The sequence below is a fragment of the Ranitomeya variabilis genome, chromosome 2, assembly GCF_051348905.1.
Source record: "Ranitomeya variabilis isolate aRanVar5 chromosome 2, aRanVar5.hap1, whole genome shotgun sequence".
In the NCBI taxonomy this organism is placed as follows: domain Eukaryota; kingdom Metazoa; phylum Chordata; class Amphibia; order Anura; family Dendrobatidae; genus Ranitomeya; species Ranitomeya variabilis.
The window spans coordinates 459188694-459207178 of record NC_135233.1 but is presented as its reverse complement, the minus strand read 5'-3'; the positions used below and the strand labels follow the sequence as shown (position 1 = coordinate 459207178).

The 18485-nt window shown below is 43.9% G+C and overlaps 2 protein-coding genes across 3 annotated transcripts in view; one reads left to right on the top strand and one right to left on the bottom strand.

Annotated features, from left to right (window-relative positions):
• Positions 1-6442: 6442 nt before the first annotated feature.
• On the bottom strand, positions 6443-17655 carry CFL1 (cofilin 1). The gene is made up of 4 exons (XM_077287425.1): positions 17490-17655; positions 12003-12310; positions 7684-7760; positions 6443-7580 (listed from the first exon to the last, which is right to left on the bottom strand). Exons 1-4 carry the CDS (start codon positions 17490-17492, stop codon positions 7468-7470), a joined length of 501 nt encoding a protein of 166 aa, XP_077143540.1. The 5' UTR covers positions 17493-17655; the 3' UTR covers positions 6443-7467.
• MUS81 (MUS81 structure-specific endonuclease subunit) overlaps positions 17124-18485 on the top strand; it is a 104091-nt gene continuing 102729 nt past the window's right edge. For both annotated transcript variants that reach the window (XM_077287417.1, XM_077287420.1), the window contains exon 1: positions 17124-17232. The gene's annotated coding sequence lies outside the window, so the exon portion shown is untranslated. The remainder of the gene's footprint in view (positions 17233-18485) is intronic.

Here is an 18485-nt window from a genome sequence, read left to right as displayed (position 1 = left end):
TGGGAGGGGGTTATCACTCAAGTGTTGGCAGATCACTTGGGGAAAAAGCAGCCAAGTCCTCCGTTTGCACTTTATGTAAGAAAAATCAGTACAAAATACTGATGTTCTGGCACCACACACCTGACCTCCTCCACAGATTGAACCCTCAAAAGCCTGTGTTGGCACTGCGGTTCCGACATGGGCACTCAATACCATATTTTTTTGGTCTTGTCCTGAGATCATCGGGTTTTGGGATGAAGTGAGAGTTCTAATTAGCAGGGTTCTCTATGTTGAGGTGGGGCTTGATCCGGTTATATATTTCTTAAATGTCTCCCCTAAGGAGATGGGGAAAAATTCAGCCAAGTGGTTACATATCGTTTCAGCAGCAAGGCGTTTGATAGCCATGCACTGGAAGCAGACCTCTACTCCTTCCCATCAGCACCTATTGAATAGAATAGCCGACATTCGTAGGATGGAATATATGACGGCTCTTATGAGGGCGAGAGTGGATGGCTTTGACTGTTTGGGCCCCTTGGGACTATTATTGGGCTCAGAGAAACGGGTAGGCTTTTCCCACTCCATTCTTCCTCTTTTGGAACCTGTATCTTTCCCCTTCCCTACCCTCTATGTGTGAGATGTATCCTTTTTACTAGAGGTACATTTATATTTTATCTAATATAATTTGCTGACTACTGATTGCTGGAATTAGCTAACTGAGGTGCTGTAATTGTTCATATGTATATTTGAAAACTAGTAGTCAATGCTTCATTTTACAATTGGGTGTCCACCACTAGAGGCAGCACTTCCCTATATTTCACCTCTTTACTTTGCCCTTGCAACCTCTCTAAGGCTACTTTCACATTGCAAGTCAATGGAGAAAAAACGCATCCTGCAAGCACTTTTGCAGGATGCGTTTTTTCTCCAAAACGACGCATAGCGATGTGCCGTGCACGACGCTAGTGTGAAAGTAGCCTAATCCTTTATTACTTTCTGGATGTCGTTATTGAATGTTGTTGTTTGGTCGGACCATTTGTTAAATTACAAAATCTTAATAAAAAAATTAGTTAATAAAAAACATGATAACATTATTAAAATGACAAGGGAATTTCTCTCTTTTAACACCATGCAACATTTAGCTCATAATTTTGGTCTTGGTTAATATTTTTATTGCTATCGGAGATTCAAATTCTTTGCATAGACACAGATTTAGTGCCTGCTGCCGCTAATTGACGGTGTGCATGATTTATACAGCTCTTCTGAGCAGGAGATGCATACGCAGATACAAGCGGCAGAATGCCTTGCATATGCACATGCGCAAATGATTTAATCGACCATCAGTCGACATCTTGAGCACTATGGATAAGACAGCTGGGTTGTCTACTGTTGGCACATCAGATCCGTCCCCTTTAAGAGGTTGCAACGTACTGTTATCATCGAGTTCAATGTATACCAGTAGGAAATTAGCTCCTACTAGTGGTAGCTTTAGGTAGCCCACTTACTGTTTTAGTGAATCTGATGTTTTTGCTATGTTCCTACACCTCTCCCATTTCTGAGATATGCCCTCCCCATACGTATTTTTTCTTTTTTAGCCAAAGGGGAGTAATCCATAAAGACACACACATTTTTCTATGACAACAATACTTAAATTAAGAGGACATATCATGAACAGAGAAAAGCAGAAACAAAAATAAAACACCAGATTCAGGATAGCGGAATTTACATTATTAAAACTAACAAAAAAAGTAGGAATTAGTCCTACCGGTAATGTTGTTTCCAGGAGTCCATCATGACGGCACCACCAGGACGTTGTCCTTCTTATCCTTGATAGGGACAAAGAAGGTTAAGTAGCTCCTCATCACCACCACCCTTCAGTGATTTTCCCAAGTACACCAGGATGGATGCAACAACTATTTTATTGAACCTCCTCTCTACACATGTTCATATCACATATCAGACAGGAAATTCAAGGGAGGGTATATAAGGGGTGCGGTCTTGATGGTCTTCTGGAAACACCATTACCGGTAGGACCAATTCCTACTTTCCAGTATGTCCCCCCTGAGAGCACCACCAGGAGAAATACCAAGTAACTCCTGCTACGGCGGGATTAAGGCTTGGAGGACTTTCCTCCCAAAGACCATCTATTGGTTTGACAGAACGTCCAACTTATGTCTGCAAAAGGTGACCAAGTCGCGGCCCTGCAGATCTGTTCCATGAATGCCCCAGCACTCTCTGCCCACAAAGCCGAGATTGCTCTCTGAGAGTGAGCCCTGAGGTTTTCCGGCGGAGTCTTTCCCACCAAGACATATGCTGCACTAATTGTCGACTTTATCCATCTGGCTAGAGTAGCTTCTGAAGCCTTCTTCCCTTTGTTCTTTCTGGCCATCTCGACGAAGAGGGTAGAGTCCACTCTCCAGCTCTCTGTGAGCTTTAAGTATTGTAGCAATTTACCCAGTTGGATTTTTTCCTGGATGTAATGATAATTCTTTTGTTTTTGTATTTATTCTTGAGGCAAATAAGTCTTATCTCTGATGTACCCCAGTGCTGGGTCAGCTGAGCAAAGACCTCTTCGTTTAGAGACCATTCTGTGATCTGAACCTTCTCCCCGCTTAAGAAGTCTGCTGATTTTTTGAGCCTCTCAGGTGTACTGCCGTGATTGATTTTACTGTGAGTTCTGCCCAGGAGAATACGGTCTGACAGTTTCTGTAAGTGACGGTGCCTTGGACTTTCCCAATGTAGGAGGAAAGATACTCTGGTCAAGAAGATGCTGATATGTTGATTCTGTAGCTCTTCTTGGCATCTCCTCAGTGCTTCCCAGACTGCTCTGAAATCCCTGTAGTTTGAGGAACTGTTGCACACTGATGTAGACCATGTTCCTTGGACATAACGACCTTCCATGTGGGCTCCCCAAAATCCGAGACAGCATCTGTAGTGATGTTTAAGCATGGTAACATTCTCCAGGGTTTCTGAGGGGTGGTGGGGAGGGGAGCTGTCCCTATCAAGGATATGAAGGACTACCTCCTAGTGGTGCTCTCCAGAGGGACACCCGAAAAATACACATTTATGGCAACAGCACATCTTTACACCTGGAGCTGTTTTTATTCCCCTTCTTCCCAGAGACATAACTATTTTTCTGTCAATATGGCCATGTGAGTGTTTGTTTTTTTTTTTTTGCAGGATGAGTTGTACTTTTGAGGCTATGTGCACATGTTGCAGATTTGCCTCTGGAATTTTTTTTGTTCGGCTTCTGCATCTCTTGGCAGAAAACGCAGGTGTGGATTTGATACTTTATGTGGGTTTGCTGTGGATTTACCACTGCAGATTTTTATAATCCCAAGAGGAAGCTGTTGCGAAACGCACGTCGGGGTTTGGCAGGGACTGGCGTGCCACGTGGGGCTGGAAGCATCGTATTCTCAGGTAATATGTATAGTTGGAGTTTTCTTTGCCCCATATTTTTTTTGACATTGTTACATGCATTATGCAAATAGTCTTCGTGATAGTGAGGTCTATCTTATACTAGCAAGTGGGCGCATGGAACACATTAGCGTTTGTTTACCCTCAGCTGCACATTTATAGTTGCGGTTCTCAGTATTATCTTTACTGGGCAATTATAGCAAATAACTTAGTGGCGGACTGCACTGCCTAGTTATGTTGGGGCATTTACTTCAAGATAATTGCATATATTTTACTGGGCATTTGTTCCATTTAGATATTCTGTCTAGCGCTTGTGTATGTGGGCGTTACACAGTGGTGTTTGCCTACCTTAGTTGAACAACTGGATTTACGCATTGTTGCTTTATTAGTCATTATCTGCCCATACTAAGCTATGGCTCAGTTTAGCATGAATTAAAAGGTGTGATTTCTCTATCTACTCGCTCCATTAAGACTAGGATATTGGGTCCATCGCATGCAGTAAATGTGACTGCAGTTTGCTAGTTAATATCGGTCGGTTGTTTTTTTTTGTTTTAGGGGCTGTGCACAGGGTTCCCTGAATTTATATAAATATTGTAAGCCTTCTAGCCTCTGTTGCTTACTGCATCTCACTATCTGACATTCAGGTTTTTTAGCATATTTACTATAAATATTAACAATTAAAGGATATTAACAATTTTTCAACTCAAAAATATGTGCTAAATTTAATTTTGTCAAGAGATATTTTCTCAGCATGCTTTTTTGTCAGGTTTAATATATGAAAGAATGTATGTATTACCTTATGCTTTCCAGCTACCATTAAGATTTTTTTCTACTCCTTCCTGCCATTATATAATTCATTTTCAAGGTGATGAGGCATTGTTTTATCTTTTGTATTGTGTGTGTCAATAAAGTTATAATCTAAAAAAAAAAAATTATAACACTTCTTGATTCAGCGTGTAGTTTAATAATTGCCTAGCGGATCAGTATGTTTAGATATTTCAATAATGAAATGGTACAAAAACGCTGCAGATCTGCACAAAAGTAGTGACATGCTACTTTTAATCCGCAGCGGTTCTGCATGGAATTTTCTGCACCATTAGCACAGCATTTTTTCCCATTGATTTACATTGTACTGTAAGTAACTTGCAGATCTGCAGTGTTTCTGCATGGGAAAAAATCCTGCTGAGCCACAGTAAATCCACAACGTTCATAGCCTGAACAACAGCATTGGTTTACCATGTTGTGTACTAGTAAAACAAAAAAAAAAAAAAATTCCAAGTGGTGAAATTGCAAGAAAAGTGCAATCCCACACTTTGGCTTTTTACTAGGTTCACAAAAATGCTAAAACTGACCTGCCCTTCTGATTCTCCAGGTCTCTATAAGTTCACAGATTAAAAAACTAGACATGTTTGGTGTCTAAGTGGTGAGGGGAAAAAAAAAAAAAAAAAAAAAGTAATTCTGGTGTTTTGACTTTCTTGCTACGCCATTTAGCAATCAGGTTAATCCTTTTTTTTTTATTGACTGAGCGATTTCAAATGTGGATTTTTTTTTTTTTTTTTTTGAATGGTGCAATTTGTATTTTTATATTTTCAGGCTTTTTTACTTTTGGCATGCTTCTATAGTCTCCACAGGAGACTAGAAGCTGCCACAACCCAATTGTCTCTGCTACATGAATATCACCTCTATAGCAGATTTACTCACTTGCTGTGAGCACCAACCACTGGGTTGTGATCACAGCAAGCTGGCACTGACAACCAGAGGTCTCCAGGAGACCCTAGGTTGTCATGCCAACACACCAGTGACCCACAATCACATGATGGGGTAACTGGTGTGCGCATTTCCGGTACAATTTAAAATGCCACTGTTAAGAGTTTGACAGCAACATTTAACTTGTTATTAGCCACAGATGGATCGCGATTCCACCTTTGGCTATTGCAGATACAGGTCTGCTGTTCAAAACAATCAACATGTCCTCAGAAAGATGTGGGTTCACTGCCGGAGCCCACATCAAAGGGAGGGAGTCTGACATTGGTGAACTATTACACCTGATGTTGGAAAAGGATTAAAGGAGGTTTTCCAGAAGAGTTCTCCTCCATAAGGAAAGAGTTGGAAGTGACTGCAGAACTAGTTAGGGTTAGTTCACACTAGTCTTATGCAAATTTTTAGTACCAGCAAAGTCTGAGATTTCAGAAACCTCATGCACACCGATTCTATAAAACTGATTCTATAGAATAGGACTGTGTCGCACTAAACTTTTAGCATGCACAAGAGACAAGTGCAGCATGCCAAAGCCACAGTAAAACTCTGCAGCTTCTTTCCTACTAAGAGATCAAATTTTGCTGCAGAAAACAAAAAACAAACCACACAACAGTGAGAACTGACCCTTACAGCCATTTCCCCCTCATCTGTACAGCCTTCACCTCCCCTACAAAAAAGCAGTATTCAGGAAATCCAGCAACTTTAATGAAGCCATTACTTTCCTGAAAATGATCTGAGCACAAACTAATAAAGCAGACCAAGTCAGTCCACATCCTTGTTGGTGATATGCCCGCATCCAGTTCTTCAGACTGAAGTCCTGATGTGTGGCCATAACATTATGTGAACCTGGTCCAAGCTAGGTGTAAACCAGCTTTGGCTGTACTGACTTTTGAGAAGGGACGAGAGTTGATGAAGAGGTGGACATTTCCAATTTTTGGCAAATCTTGGGCCAGCAAGCCTTTTAACACTGGCCTGCAAGACACCAGTCTAAAATCAGGACCACTGAGCACAGATGCAAACCTGCTTTAAGACAAACAAACTGCCCCAGACCCTCAAAGGCTCTATACATTGCAACTGCATCTGGGGAGACAGCTTCAATTCCTCTTCACGGCATCTGTAGACTGACTGGACCAGTAGATGTAGATTCTCCTCTGTGGATCGGTCAGCCTCAGAAAGTGCAAGTTCAAGTGCCCCCCCCCCTCCTTACCACCACACATTTAACACCCGTCCTGTCATTTTGGGGGAAAAACCCCTTTAAGGAAATGTCACCACAATAACAAAATACCACATGAAACCGATTCCTTTATTGGTTTATTAATGTCAGATCTGCCATTATGACTTCCATATTAGTAACGCAAGACAAAAGGAATTAAAGACCGCAATGAACAAGTGACTGAGGGGCAGGGGTTTGGGGAAAAGGGAGTTGTAGGTGGTGAAAGGTTTCAGTCGTCTATTTCTTTACCCTCCCAATAGACCCACCTCTAAACACACAAGTGTCCAAATAAGGGTCATCAAATTGAGGAAATTGGCAAAAAAAAAAAAAAAAAACACTTAATGTGCGGCCATCTATTTCAAAAAACGAAATATGGAATGCTGGACTGGAGCAAAGAGCCGTGTCCTATACTCTGCTTAAGTTAAAGGAATTCTGTGCTACTGGAGGTTTACAATTAAAGGTGCCATTACAAGCTTCTTAAAAAGGTTTCCTAACGTAACTACAAGTACTTAATACCCTGCAAAATGCCAGGGGGGGGGGTAACCAAAAAAAAAAAAGAAGGAATGTTGCACAAAAGAAGAATTTGGAGGTGCGATCATCTGACAAAATGAAAAGCTGGTTCTGGGAATGTTAGAGGCCAACCCACAAGCAGCACATTATGGGTCGCAGTTTGATCCACAATTTGCATCATGTTTAAGTTCTAGATTACGGTATCCAGATCTACAGAGCCCAGTTTTGTAACCATTGAGCAGTGAGGGGGGGGGGGGGGGGGGGGGGGGGGAAGTAAGATGCCAGGTTGCATTTGGCAAAATAACTCAGCTTAGGAGGCAAGTGACAAGTGAAGGGGCATGAGGACCAGTTCATAACTAGAATGGAAAGCTGCCTCTGTTGGAAGGAAAAAAGAAAAACCAAAATGTACTACAGGGACATTAATGCCTGCTGGGGCAGGGGGATGGCTTGAAGGAGAAGCCTGCTTGTAGAATGAATGATTCCCTCATCAAGAGAGTGTAGGGTTCAAGGGTAACAGGAGACCCTGTTGGGGGATCATAACATGGAAGCCCCTTTAAGAAGTGGCACAGACACTGGGAGTGGAGGCATTGAGGTCTTCACAGAGGTATTCCTTCCACAGAGGTGACAGTGTTGCCACCAAGTTTCTCAGCCAGGGTACAACGGTCTCTTATATCAGCTCTGTTGTTTACCTGCACCTCGTGCTTACAACCTGAAAAAGGGAGGGGGGGAAAAAAAAAAAAAAAAAAGTATAAGTGAGAATGTCACCTATTTTCACAAATGTGAATATAATTAGATTAGTTTCAGGTACTCACCTGCAAATTTCTTCTTGATTGCATCTTTAGAACTGGCATATATCATTTTGCTTTTCAGTGGAGCTTCTTCAGGAGCCCTGAAAGAACAAACAAAAAAAAAAAAACACCACAAGTATTTAGTACTGGGGCATTCAAACCAAATCCTCAGCGGTCTAAGATCTTTATTTTATGGATGCCAGATTGGTAGCCATTAGGAGTAATCACAATCCTCCAAGTCTGAAAGCAATAAAAGCTGCTAAATCAATGGACCAGGTTGCATCAATGGAAAACAGCTCTGGTGCATGCACATTGAACTGGTTCCAGTTTAGGCTGTGGCAGAGCTAACTTATGCTGGGGTAGTCGGGGTGTTTAGGATTTGGACAAAACTACAGTCACCAGGTACTATGAAAGTGTCATACTAATCTATTAAATCTACACTTTTGACTATTGACAGTTTAAGGCAAAGCGTCTTGGAAGGGTTCTTGCCTTTAACAGCTCACAAAATTGGGATACTCAGTCTACTGAACTAGACACTAAAGTAGTCCATTGCTGTCCTTAACTAATGGCATCATTACAATGAATGCACTGGTTCACTTGACAATTAGTAGCTTACAGATCTGTTAAACTACCACAAGTTAGGTCAGCTGTAAAAGCTACACTATTGTAACCCTGAATGATTTACATGATCTGTGGAGGGAGATCATTGCACAGGTATGAAGAAAAGTAGTCCCAAGCAGTCTCTTGCTGTACGTGTTAGTTCACATTTGTGTTCATAAGCAGCAGAATGAAGTATAAGGGTATGTGTCCACGTGGGATTTTATCAAGTCCTGTTTCCACTATGCATGGTAACACGCACCCGGCGGCCCTGCGATTCCAGACATGCTGCGCGTCTTTAAGATCGCAGCATGTCCGTGTACCTTGCGGCGACGCTGCAAGGTATATCACAGGGCCCTATGTGTGGGGTGCGATGATGCCGGATGTGTGCAATGAACACATCCGGCATCATTGCGTCACAGAAGGGGGCGGGGCTTAGGGCAGATCAGGTTTGCCACTCCGTCCAAACCGCTGGCCATCCTTAAGGTGGAAACATACCCTATGATGATCAAAAAGACTGCTTAGATCCACCAGATTTCCAAACATGCCCTAACAAGAGCCTAGATACTTGACTGTTTTAGGCTATGTTCACACGCTGCGGGTTTTGCTGCGGACCCGCAGCTGTTTTGCAGCTGCGGGTCCGCATCCTTTTTCCATGTAGGTTACAGTACAATGTAACCTAATGGAAAACAAAACCCGCTGTGCCGACGATCCTTTTTTTCTGTGGAAAATCCGCGCGGATTTTCTGCAGAAAAAAAAGAAGGACCATGTCACTTCTTGGTGCAGAATCGCAGCGATTCTGCACCCATAGAAATGCATTGAACCGCTAACTTCCCGCATGGGGCTGTGCCCACGTTGCGGGAAGTTAAGCGGATAATGTGCGGGTGGTACCCAGGGTGGAGGAGAGGAGACTCTCCTCCAGGCCCTGGGAACCATATTTGGGTGTAAAAAAAAAAGAATTAAAATAAAAAAATCATATTATGCTCACCTCTCTGCGCTGCCCGCGGCGTCCGGTCTCAGTTGCTGTGCCGAACAGGACCTGTGGTGATGTCGCGGTCACATGACCGCGATGACGCCGCGGTCACATGACCGTGACGTCACGAAGGTCCTTGTCGGCACAGCCGCTTGCAGCGCCGGGGAGATTGTGACGTCAGGGTGAGTATAACCGATTTTTATTATTTTTTACATTACTATTGATGCTGCATATTGCTGCATATGCAGCATCAATAGTACAGCAGTAATCCCGCAGCGGAAACCGCGGAACAAACCGCGATAAATCTGCAGGGATAACCGCAGTGGTTTTGCCCTGCAGATTTTCAATTCCGCTGCGGGATTAACCCGCAGAGGAACCCGCAGCGTGTGAACGTGGCCTAAGATGGCCAAGGTTGGCAAGTAGAGTTAGAATTTTATTGGAAATGAAATAATTGATTATGTGCCTTGCGTATGCCATGTATAAACTGCTGCATTTCACATCAGTCGCCATCCCCACTCCAAGGTGGATTGGGATTTCCCATCAGTAACTTTCTGGACTCAGGTGCTGCCGAACAAGACAAGCGTGACCAAGTCAGATGTGCCAAAATATGGTGCCCTGTTAGGTTCACACAAGATAAAAAAATAAAAAAAAAATCAGTGGATTTTGCCACAAGTGTTAGATGAGGATTTTAACTAAAGTGTTACAAGTCTGAGGCTTTACTTTTTTGTTGCAGAATCTACCATATACAAATACTGCCTTTGATTTAAAAAACCAAGACACTGGATTAGTGACACTTGACCTAGATATTACAAACTCTTAACAAGGTGGCAATAAGTGTCGCCAGTAATCATGTTACTAACTGGAAGATCAGAAAAAAAAAAAAAAAAAAAAAAAGGATCTGGCCATATACCAGCACTTCCTTGGACAGATCAGCAGCTTTCTAGAACCTAGCACTGCCTCAACCACATTCATCTGAATTAGGGGAGATAGTGGGACTAGACACATGTAATCCTGTATACTGAACAGTCTGGGAAGTAAATAACTTACTGGGAACATTAAATGGCACTGACCACCTCTACACAGATACATTCTGTGTCCATGGAGTTTAAGGGGTAGGATTTAAAAAAAAAAAAAACCATGGCAGCCATCTTAAAAAAAACACACCTGTCTGCAGGTCATTCCAAAACCAAGTGCAACCCATGCACAAATTCAGTCTAAATTACAGGAGGACCCTCTTCATTAAGGAGGGCATCATGATTTAAAAAAAAAAACCAAAAAAAAAAAAAAACACACCTTTCTACAGGAGGCAAGATCATATTGTATCCAACCAAGAGAAGAACAATGAGTACGTGCATGAAACTACAAGTGGTAAACTCAGGATCTGGAAGATATGAGCAGAAGCTTCATGGTTTCCAACATTAAGTTGTCTGCTCTAATAAGTCTGTAGTTACTCTGCAGACTTCCGAATCCTGAAAGCACATGGTGAACATACTGCAGGGCTTCACTGCTGGTGAGAGTGGGTAGCCACATGCCTACTAGACATGCTCTGCTTCTCCCAATTCAGTTGTATTGATTCAGACTAGATGTGCTTGGGCTTGTATGTGGCTGGAAGTTTGCAAATTAGTCAATACCAGTGAATCCTGACAGCATGCATATTGCATCAGGGTGGATAAAAATCAATGTTTTTTAAAAAAAAATAAAAAAAAAATCGGATTTTTTTGATTTAAATCGGATTTTTTTCAATAAACTGCTTTTTGAGGAAAATATTTTACCATCCAAAGGTTCTTCCATCATGAGATAAAGCTGAGTTGTTTAACTCAGTAGAATAAAGGCTTTATATGTGTAACATTCACAATGCCATGCTCTTCCAGAGGTTTCTGTAGGATGCTGACTATCCAACAAGTTTGGGCATGTCAACTGAATGGAAAAAGAAACTAAACCAAAAGTGAAACCAAGCTAGAAGTGTGGAATTAAAGGGGCAGTATGAACAAAATGTGGAGGCTATTAATAGTTTATACAATTAAGACATGCTGCTTTTAAACACCTACCTATTGCCATATAGTAAAACAAAAAAGATTTTTACTTACTTTGGGGTCCCCCCCTCACCCTGGCGTTAGATCGTTGCCCCTAGTTTCGTCCGTGTAACTATGGGCGCACATGCGCACTGCTCTCACTTCTCATTTTAATCGTGATTTATATTAAAAAAAACCTTTTGATTTAAATCAGTGATTTAAATCATGATTAAAATCATGATTTAAATCGATCCGATTTAAATAGAAAAAAATCTTTTGATTTAAATCGTGATTTAAATCATGATTTAAATCGGCGTGATTTAAATCAATCCACCCTGTATTGCATGTGACCAGATTCAGAAGTTTGCAGTCAATGACATGACCAGACAACCCCTTTAATGAATCTCTACAGATGGCCATCACAGGGTGGAACCGTTTCCATATTATTGCACCCAGCTACACACCAACCCTTTAGATTAGCATAGTCAACCTACAAATTCTTGTATTGAGAATGTGACATCCAAAGATCTTATACTAAAATAAAAATCTATTTCATGTGATATTTCCTAGGAAATCTCCTCACCGCCATCTGTAGCATGCTAACAGAAGTTAAGTATCTAAACAGCTAAGGTCCCAGGCAGACATTTAATGTCTACCTATTGATACATCAGAATTATTGCTCAACTTGATTAGCAAGTAACATTTCCTCTTGAAGGATTACTTTCTAATTTCCTAGTGCAATTTCTGTCTCAGCATCTCACCAGAAGAAAAAGACAAGGTCCTCCTTCCTAGTCTCCTTTGTTTCATAGCAGCAGTCATATAGCGCATAGCGGCAGTCATCACAGGGTAGCATTTCCACAAAGTACTTGTAGGGATCGCCGATTTTTTCACCACAATCTCCTACTAAGATCTGTTTGCCTTCTTCTGGAATAATTGTTTTCTTGTCAGGACTCAGGCAGAATATGACAGCCTTCAGGCGCTTCTTTGCCTCCTCAGAAGTACAGGACTTGCGAACCTTCATTGCATTGAAGATTTCAACGACAACATCGGAAACCATCACTCCAGAGGCCTAGAAGAGAACAGTAAAAGAAATAAAGTGAAGGGGGAGATCAAAGAGGGGTTTCTCAGGCCAAAAGGAGAGAAAAAAAAAAAAAGTAGCAGTCTAAGCCATTATGTCATGTAGCCCACCATTGCAGCATATACAAAGGGACCATTGTATTGGTAGCAGCAGTCATCTCCACACCCACATGAGATCACACCCCATTAGTCATACCCAGTCATCTAACGGTACTCTGGAGGTAGGCACCCAGGATTGTCCTTGGGATTATTAGGAAGAGCTGCACAGAATGCAGCAGAATCAGTTTATAATGACTGGTAATTACACAAGTGGTGGATGTGCAGCATTATATGTGTCATGTTACTTTGCTTTTAAGACAGGTCAGCCCTGCTCTTCCCTAATTTGCCCCAGGAATAGGAAATTTGATTGTTAATGCATTTTAATTAAAAGTGAAAAAAGTGCATCTCAAGATACCCCACCAATACACATGCCAGCTGAGCCATCTAATGTGTATGGGGGCTGAGAGCAGCTCCTTTGTGAAAGATGTCAAGGGGTGGAGAAGAATCAAGCATATTGCATTAGAATGCCCAATTTTCTACCCCTTGGAAGATCAGCAACTAGAGATGTATGGCAGCAGATTGCTTTATCCTGCCCACTTGAAACAAGCATGCCCTGCCAAGTTGAGCATTCATGTATGGGGGAATCAAAGAAAGCCTTCTGGAATATATAGAAGAGGCCATACACCTTAGGTGGCTGTTAGCCAGAAGCTACAAGTCTGGTCAATTCTGGACTTACAAGAGGAAAACCCAACAAAAGCACCTGGGACCTGACTTGTTCTTGCAGACAACTATAGCTAGCATCATAAGATTAAGGGCTTGATTCAGCAAGACAGGCACTTTAGGGTATGTGCACACGCTGCGGTCTGCTGTGCGGATTTTTCCGCACTGATTTTGCTAAATCCGCAGGGCAAACACTGCGTTTTTGCCATGGATTTATCACGGTTTGTGTGGATTCTGCTACTTTTTTTTTTTAATATGGAGCAGGTGTCAAACTGCTGCAGGTTCCGCACAAAGAATTGACATGCTGTGGAAAAAAAAATGCAGCATTTCTGCACGTTTTTTGCACAGCGGTTTTGGTTTTCTGCAGGTTAACATTGTACTGTACACCACATGGAAAACTGCTGCAGATCCGCAGCATCAAAAACGCTGCGGATCCGCAGCAAAAACTGCAACGTGTGCACATACCCTTACACCGTGGTCTTGAGGAGATGGACTACCTCCATAGCTAGCTATGAATTTGACGAGTAGGGGTTGCCATGCTTCTGCCCACTGTCAGCTGGGTGAAAATGGCATGAGAGCACCAAAACTCTGTTAGTGCAGCCTTGTGCCAATTCTGGCATTAACGCTCAATAAGCGACACCTCCCAGTATAGCCCAACATGCATGGTCACACCACAAATGTAGACTGACCCTGCAGTCTCTTCCAGCAAACAGAATTGGTTTAGAAGTAGAAAACACTTCCACTTTATGGCATAAAGGGTTGCAGCAGCATTACAGGGGTTGAGGGCAGGCGTGGCAGCAGCTCACACCGATTGACTTCAATGGGTACAGGCTGCTATAATAGGAGGGCTGGAGTCTGTAGCCAAACCAACTCAGACATTTCCATGACTCACTCCCCAACCCAGGTCACTACTGAGCATGTACATAAAGTGCAGCACAGATTCATCTCAACTATAAGCTTAGATCCGGACAGACATTTATAGGATGTTTTAGAATGCTCCCAAATTCTTATAAACACATTTACAGTACTAGTGTACCCATTTTAGGAGTCAGTCCATATTTTACAGTCTCCACAGCCCTGTATACTACACAGCCAAGGGCATATGGGATGGCACTATATCCATGACAGGTTTCAGTGATCTTACATGCAATCACCAGAGTGCTTCCCTATAGCAGCCATATTACTATATGGCACCATCTCTGCGGGGCATGTATACTAACCAGTGAAGATTTTTCTTCCTTTTACAGAGCACTGATTTTATATTTTCTCATTAGATGTTTTTTTCACAAGTTTAGCCTTAGCCTAATTTGATAGGTGCACACGTTGCGGATTGGGGTCCAGAATTTTCTGCACAAAACCCGCATCTCCTGGCAGAAAACGCAGGTGCAGATTTGACGCGTTTTTTATGTGGATTGTGCGTTTGTTGCGGATGTCATGTGTTTTTTACCTCTGCAGATTTCTATAATGGAAGGGTGCAGAAATGCTGCAGATCCACCCAAAAGCAGCGACGTGCTACTTTCGATCCGCAGCGTTTTTCATGCAGAATTTTCCGCACCATTAGCACAGCATTTTTTTCCTATTGATTTACATTGTACTGTAAATCACTTTGCAGATCTGCAGTGTTTGTGCGGAAAAAACGCTGCAGATCCACACTAAATCAGCATTGTATGCACATAACCTAAAGCTGCCTGGAGTGAGGTTGTTCTCAATACTTTCCCTTTAAGCACAGACATTCATCTACTGACCCATCCAAAAAGCTTTTGCGACAGGTAGAAATTAAGGCCTCAATTAAAGAAGTTGTCCACTACCTGGACAACTTTTTATCATACCCTACTGGCCCAAATAAAATAAAGCCTACACTCCCCTCCTGTGCCAACACCATTCCCACAGTGTCAGCATGTCCTCTCCCTGGGACTCCCATGCTGTTGTGACATGACCCTAGCACCCAATCACCGCTGGTGTCACTGTCCCCACCTTCCGTCAAATTAAACATGAAGAGGAAGCGAGATCAGCAGCAGTCCAGACTTCCTCTTCATGACCGATTTGCCCAAAGGTGAAGACAGCAATGCCAGCACTGATTGGGCACCAGGGTCACATGTAACAACAACCACTGGATAGTGTAGGGACCGCAGGCGCCAATACTGCTGGAATGGCACCGGCATGGGAGGAGAGTATAGGTTTTTTACTTTATCAGGGCCAAACATTTATATCAAGAAGGGGTTATCCAAGTATTGGACAAGCCCTTTAAGACTGGCATTTTCCACATGGTCTTTATGAGGCCATTAAGGTGTGCCTCCATCTAACATTACTCTAGTCAGGGACTGAGTGCAATTCTGGTGTACATTACACCACTAAAGTGGTATTCATTTTAATAAACTTGTCAGGCAGCAAGGACTGGCATAAAAACTCTAAGTCAGAATCTGTGCACAACTGAATTTAGCACAAATTGTGACATTTAAAGTGTTTTAAGTTACAAATCTGTCCAATACCCTGAGCAATCAGGCCCATAGTTGTGTGGAAGAAACATGAGGAAAGTTGATTTCTAGGTATGAGGAAGATGCACTTCATAACTGCAATTTTTTTTACTTATTACAGTTTATGTAGCAATTACACTAGATTTTGTGTTTGCATGTGTATTGGTCTCCACAGAGTGCTGCTGTGTTCCTCGTTCTTGCACGTTATGTATTCATTGCAGTAGGTGCCTGTGCATACTATATGGAGGTGCAGGTCAGGTTTTTGTTCTATACAATTCCACGGTTTGATGCAAAAACTGAAATAAATGTCACTATTTAGGAGGAGATAGCCTGGAAGCACTACAGTGTCAGCTAAACCCCATGGCCATAAGTATGCACTGATTAGTTGGCAGTTCAGAAGGCGCAGATTAAGGGGAACACTGACTACCAATGTGGTTGCTGGTTCAGGGCCCTTAAAATCAATTCACTCATCTCTAGTTCTAGATTGCACATTACAGATCAGACAGGGGTACAGTCCCTTGAAGGTTTTTTTTAGTTTTATCTGATAGGTCAGCAAAATGAAAGATGGGGAGGGGGTCTAATACCCACCTCAAATTAGCTTAAATCTGCAGTCCTGTACATTACTCTGTGCCAGCACCTCAGCTCCAAGTCGTTTTAATGGGAGACAAGCACAGTAATCAGCAGCTGCGCTCTGCGTCATTGCAAGCATATAACTGCTGCTGGAGTAGATATCAGCTGATCAGTGGAGGTCCCACATCTGGTACCCCCCACTGATCTAGCACTAGCTCACTTGCCAAGTCCTGACAACTGCCCTAAGGAGTTGATGCCCCACTGACCACTCAAGTCTTGTATTACACCCACCCCTAATGCAGGATACTGTACATCCCATGACCACTGCAGGTGTATGGAGAAAGGAGGTGCCTGTACAACTCAACCCCAAAACTGCTAGCCATTTTACACCCCCTCATCCCAAAATGCAATAAAGAGCAATCACAAGTAAACTAAACATGGTATCAAGAGCTACAGACGGCCACAAAAAGGAAAAACAAAAAGCAAGTCATGCAAAGCTATGGGTCTTAAAAAGGGCCATGTGACTTTCCTCCTAAAAAAAAATAAGTGTGACTAAGTGGCCTGGAAGGGGTTAACCGCCCCCTCTCCCCGGGTGCTGCCATTACACCTGGGTGGCTGGCACGGGGTCACCTGCTAAGTTCCGGATGACAGCACAGGCTCCACCTCCGTCAGCGGCCACACATCACGCGGTCAGTCCGGTCGGAAACCGCAGGAATGGCGTCGGTGACTAATGCGCCCCCAATAGAATGACGGTAGAGCCGCCGTGGCCGGCTCCCTAGAGATAGGAGGGTCGCCGCCACTGACACAAGGCAGAGCACGCGGGCCTGTCACCCGGAGGAGGCGCCGCGCACTGTGCGCAGTGTCAGGCCAGGGCCGCGCCTTGTGAGGTGGATGGAGCAGACTACGAGGCAGCTGCGCGTCCCAGCCAATCCCCTCCTCCTTACACACATGGGCGGGGCCAGCGCTCTAATTCGTCAGGCCACACCCAGCGGCCGGCGCGCGCCGTTCCCGCCCTTTCATCTCTTCCACAGTAGCGCGCGCGCCCCCCCCCCCAGCACTCACCGGGCGCGCCCCCACCCGCCGGCCTCGGTTACTACACCAGACGTCACCGGTAAGAGCCGGCCGCAGCAGCATAGTCTGCACCCACACACGCCGGGTCACCCTCCTCACAGCAGCCGTTCCTCTGACAAGCCGCGCTATAGCGAATCCTCCCTATATAACGGCTGAGGAAAAGTGGCACCTAACGACAAGCTGCCTGACTGACGGGGTGGCAGAAAATGGCGGCATGAGGGAGCGGCCCCCGCCGGCTGCACTGGGGCGTAGACCCGTCCGCAGTGTGCGGCGCCCGCCCCTGAGCGCTCTACTCACCATGGTGTATTCTCGGGTTAGTGGGGTTAGATGAGGCGAAGAGGGAGCCGGAGGCAGGAAGGGGAAGGCAGCCGGAGCGTCAGATGACAGAAAGAGACCGTGCAGCCGCCTGACAGACTCGCACCGAAATGAAGCCTCTCCGTCTCCTCCTTCCGCTTTCTTTAAGCGCTGCACAATGAAGAGGGAGGGGCAGGCTTCCTGTCTGTGCGCGCAGGGCATGCCGGGGATTGTAGGCAGAGGACGGAGGGGGAGGAGCTTCTACTTACTGCAACCAGTGCCTGACACGGGGGCGGGGCCAGCGCTGTCACCACCAGCGTCAGATAGGGCTTGTGTATGTATGATATATAGGGCTTGTGTATGATATGGGAGCTGTGTGATCCATAGGGCTTGTGTATGATATAGAGGGGGAGCTGTGTGATCCATAGGGCTTGTGTATGATATAGAGGGGGAGCTGTGTGATCCATAGGGCTTGTGTATGATATAGAGGGGGAGCTGTGTGATCTATAGGGCTTGTGTATGATATATAGGGCTTGTGTATGATATAGAGGGGGGCTGTGTGATCTATGGCTTGTGTATGATATATAGGGCTTGTGTATGATATAGAGGGGGGCTGTGTGATCTATGGCTTGTGTATGATATAGAGGGGGGCTGTGTGATCCATAAGGCTTGTGTATGATATAGAGGGGGGGGGGGCTGTGTGATCTATAGGGCTTGTGTATGATATAGAGGGGGCTCTGTGATCTATAGGGCTTGTGTATGATATAGAGGGGGGGGCTGTGTGATCTATAGGGCTTGTGTATGATATAGAGGGGGCTGTGTGATCTATAGGGCTTGAGTATGATATAAAGGGCTTGTGTATGATATAGAGGGGGGGGGGCTGTGTGATCCATAGGGCTTGTGTATGATATATAGGGGGAGCTGTGTGATATATAGGGCTTGTGTATGATATAGAGGGGGAGCTGTGTGATATATAGGGCTTGTGTATGACATATAGGG

Excerpts from the sequence above, each read along its gene's own strand:
- CFL1 (XM_077287425.1), bottom strand. Across the intron at positions 7,761-12,002 it reads GACCTTGTCTTTTTCTTCTG|GGCTCCTGAAGAAGCTCCAC; the intron begins GTGAGATGCTGA and ends TTGTTCTTTCAG. Across the intron at positions 7,581-7,683 it reads AATCAAGAAGAAATTTGCAG|GTTGTAAGCACGAGGTGCAG; the intron begins GTGAGTACCTGA and ends TCCCTTTTTCAG.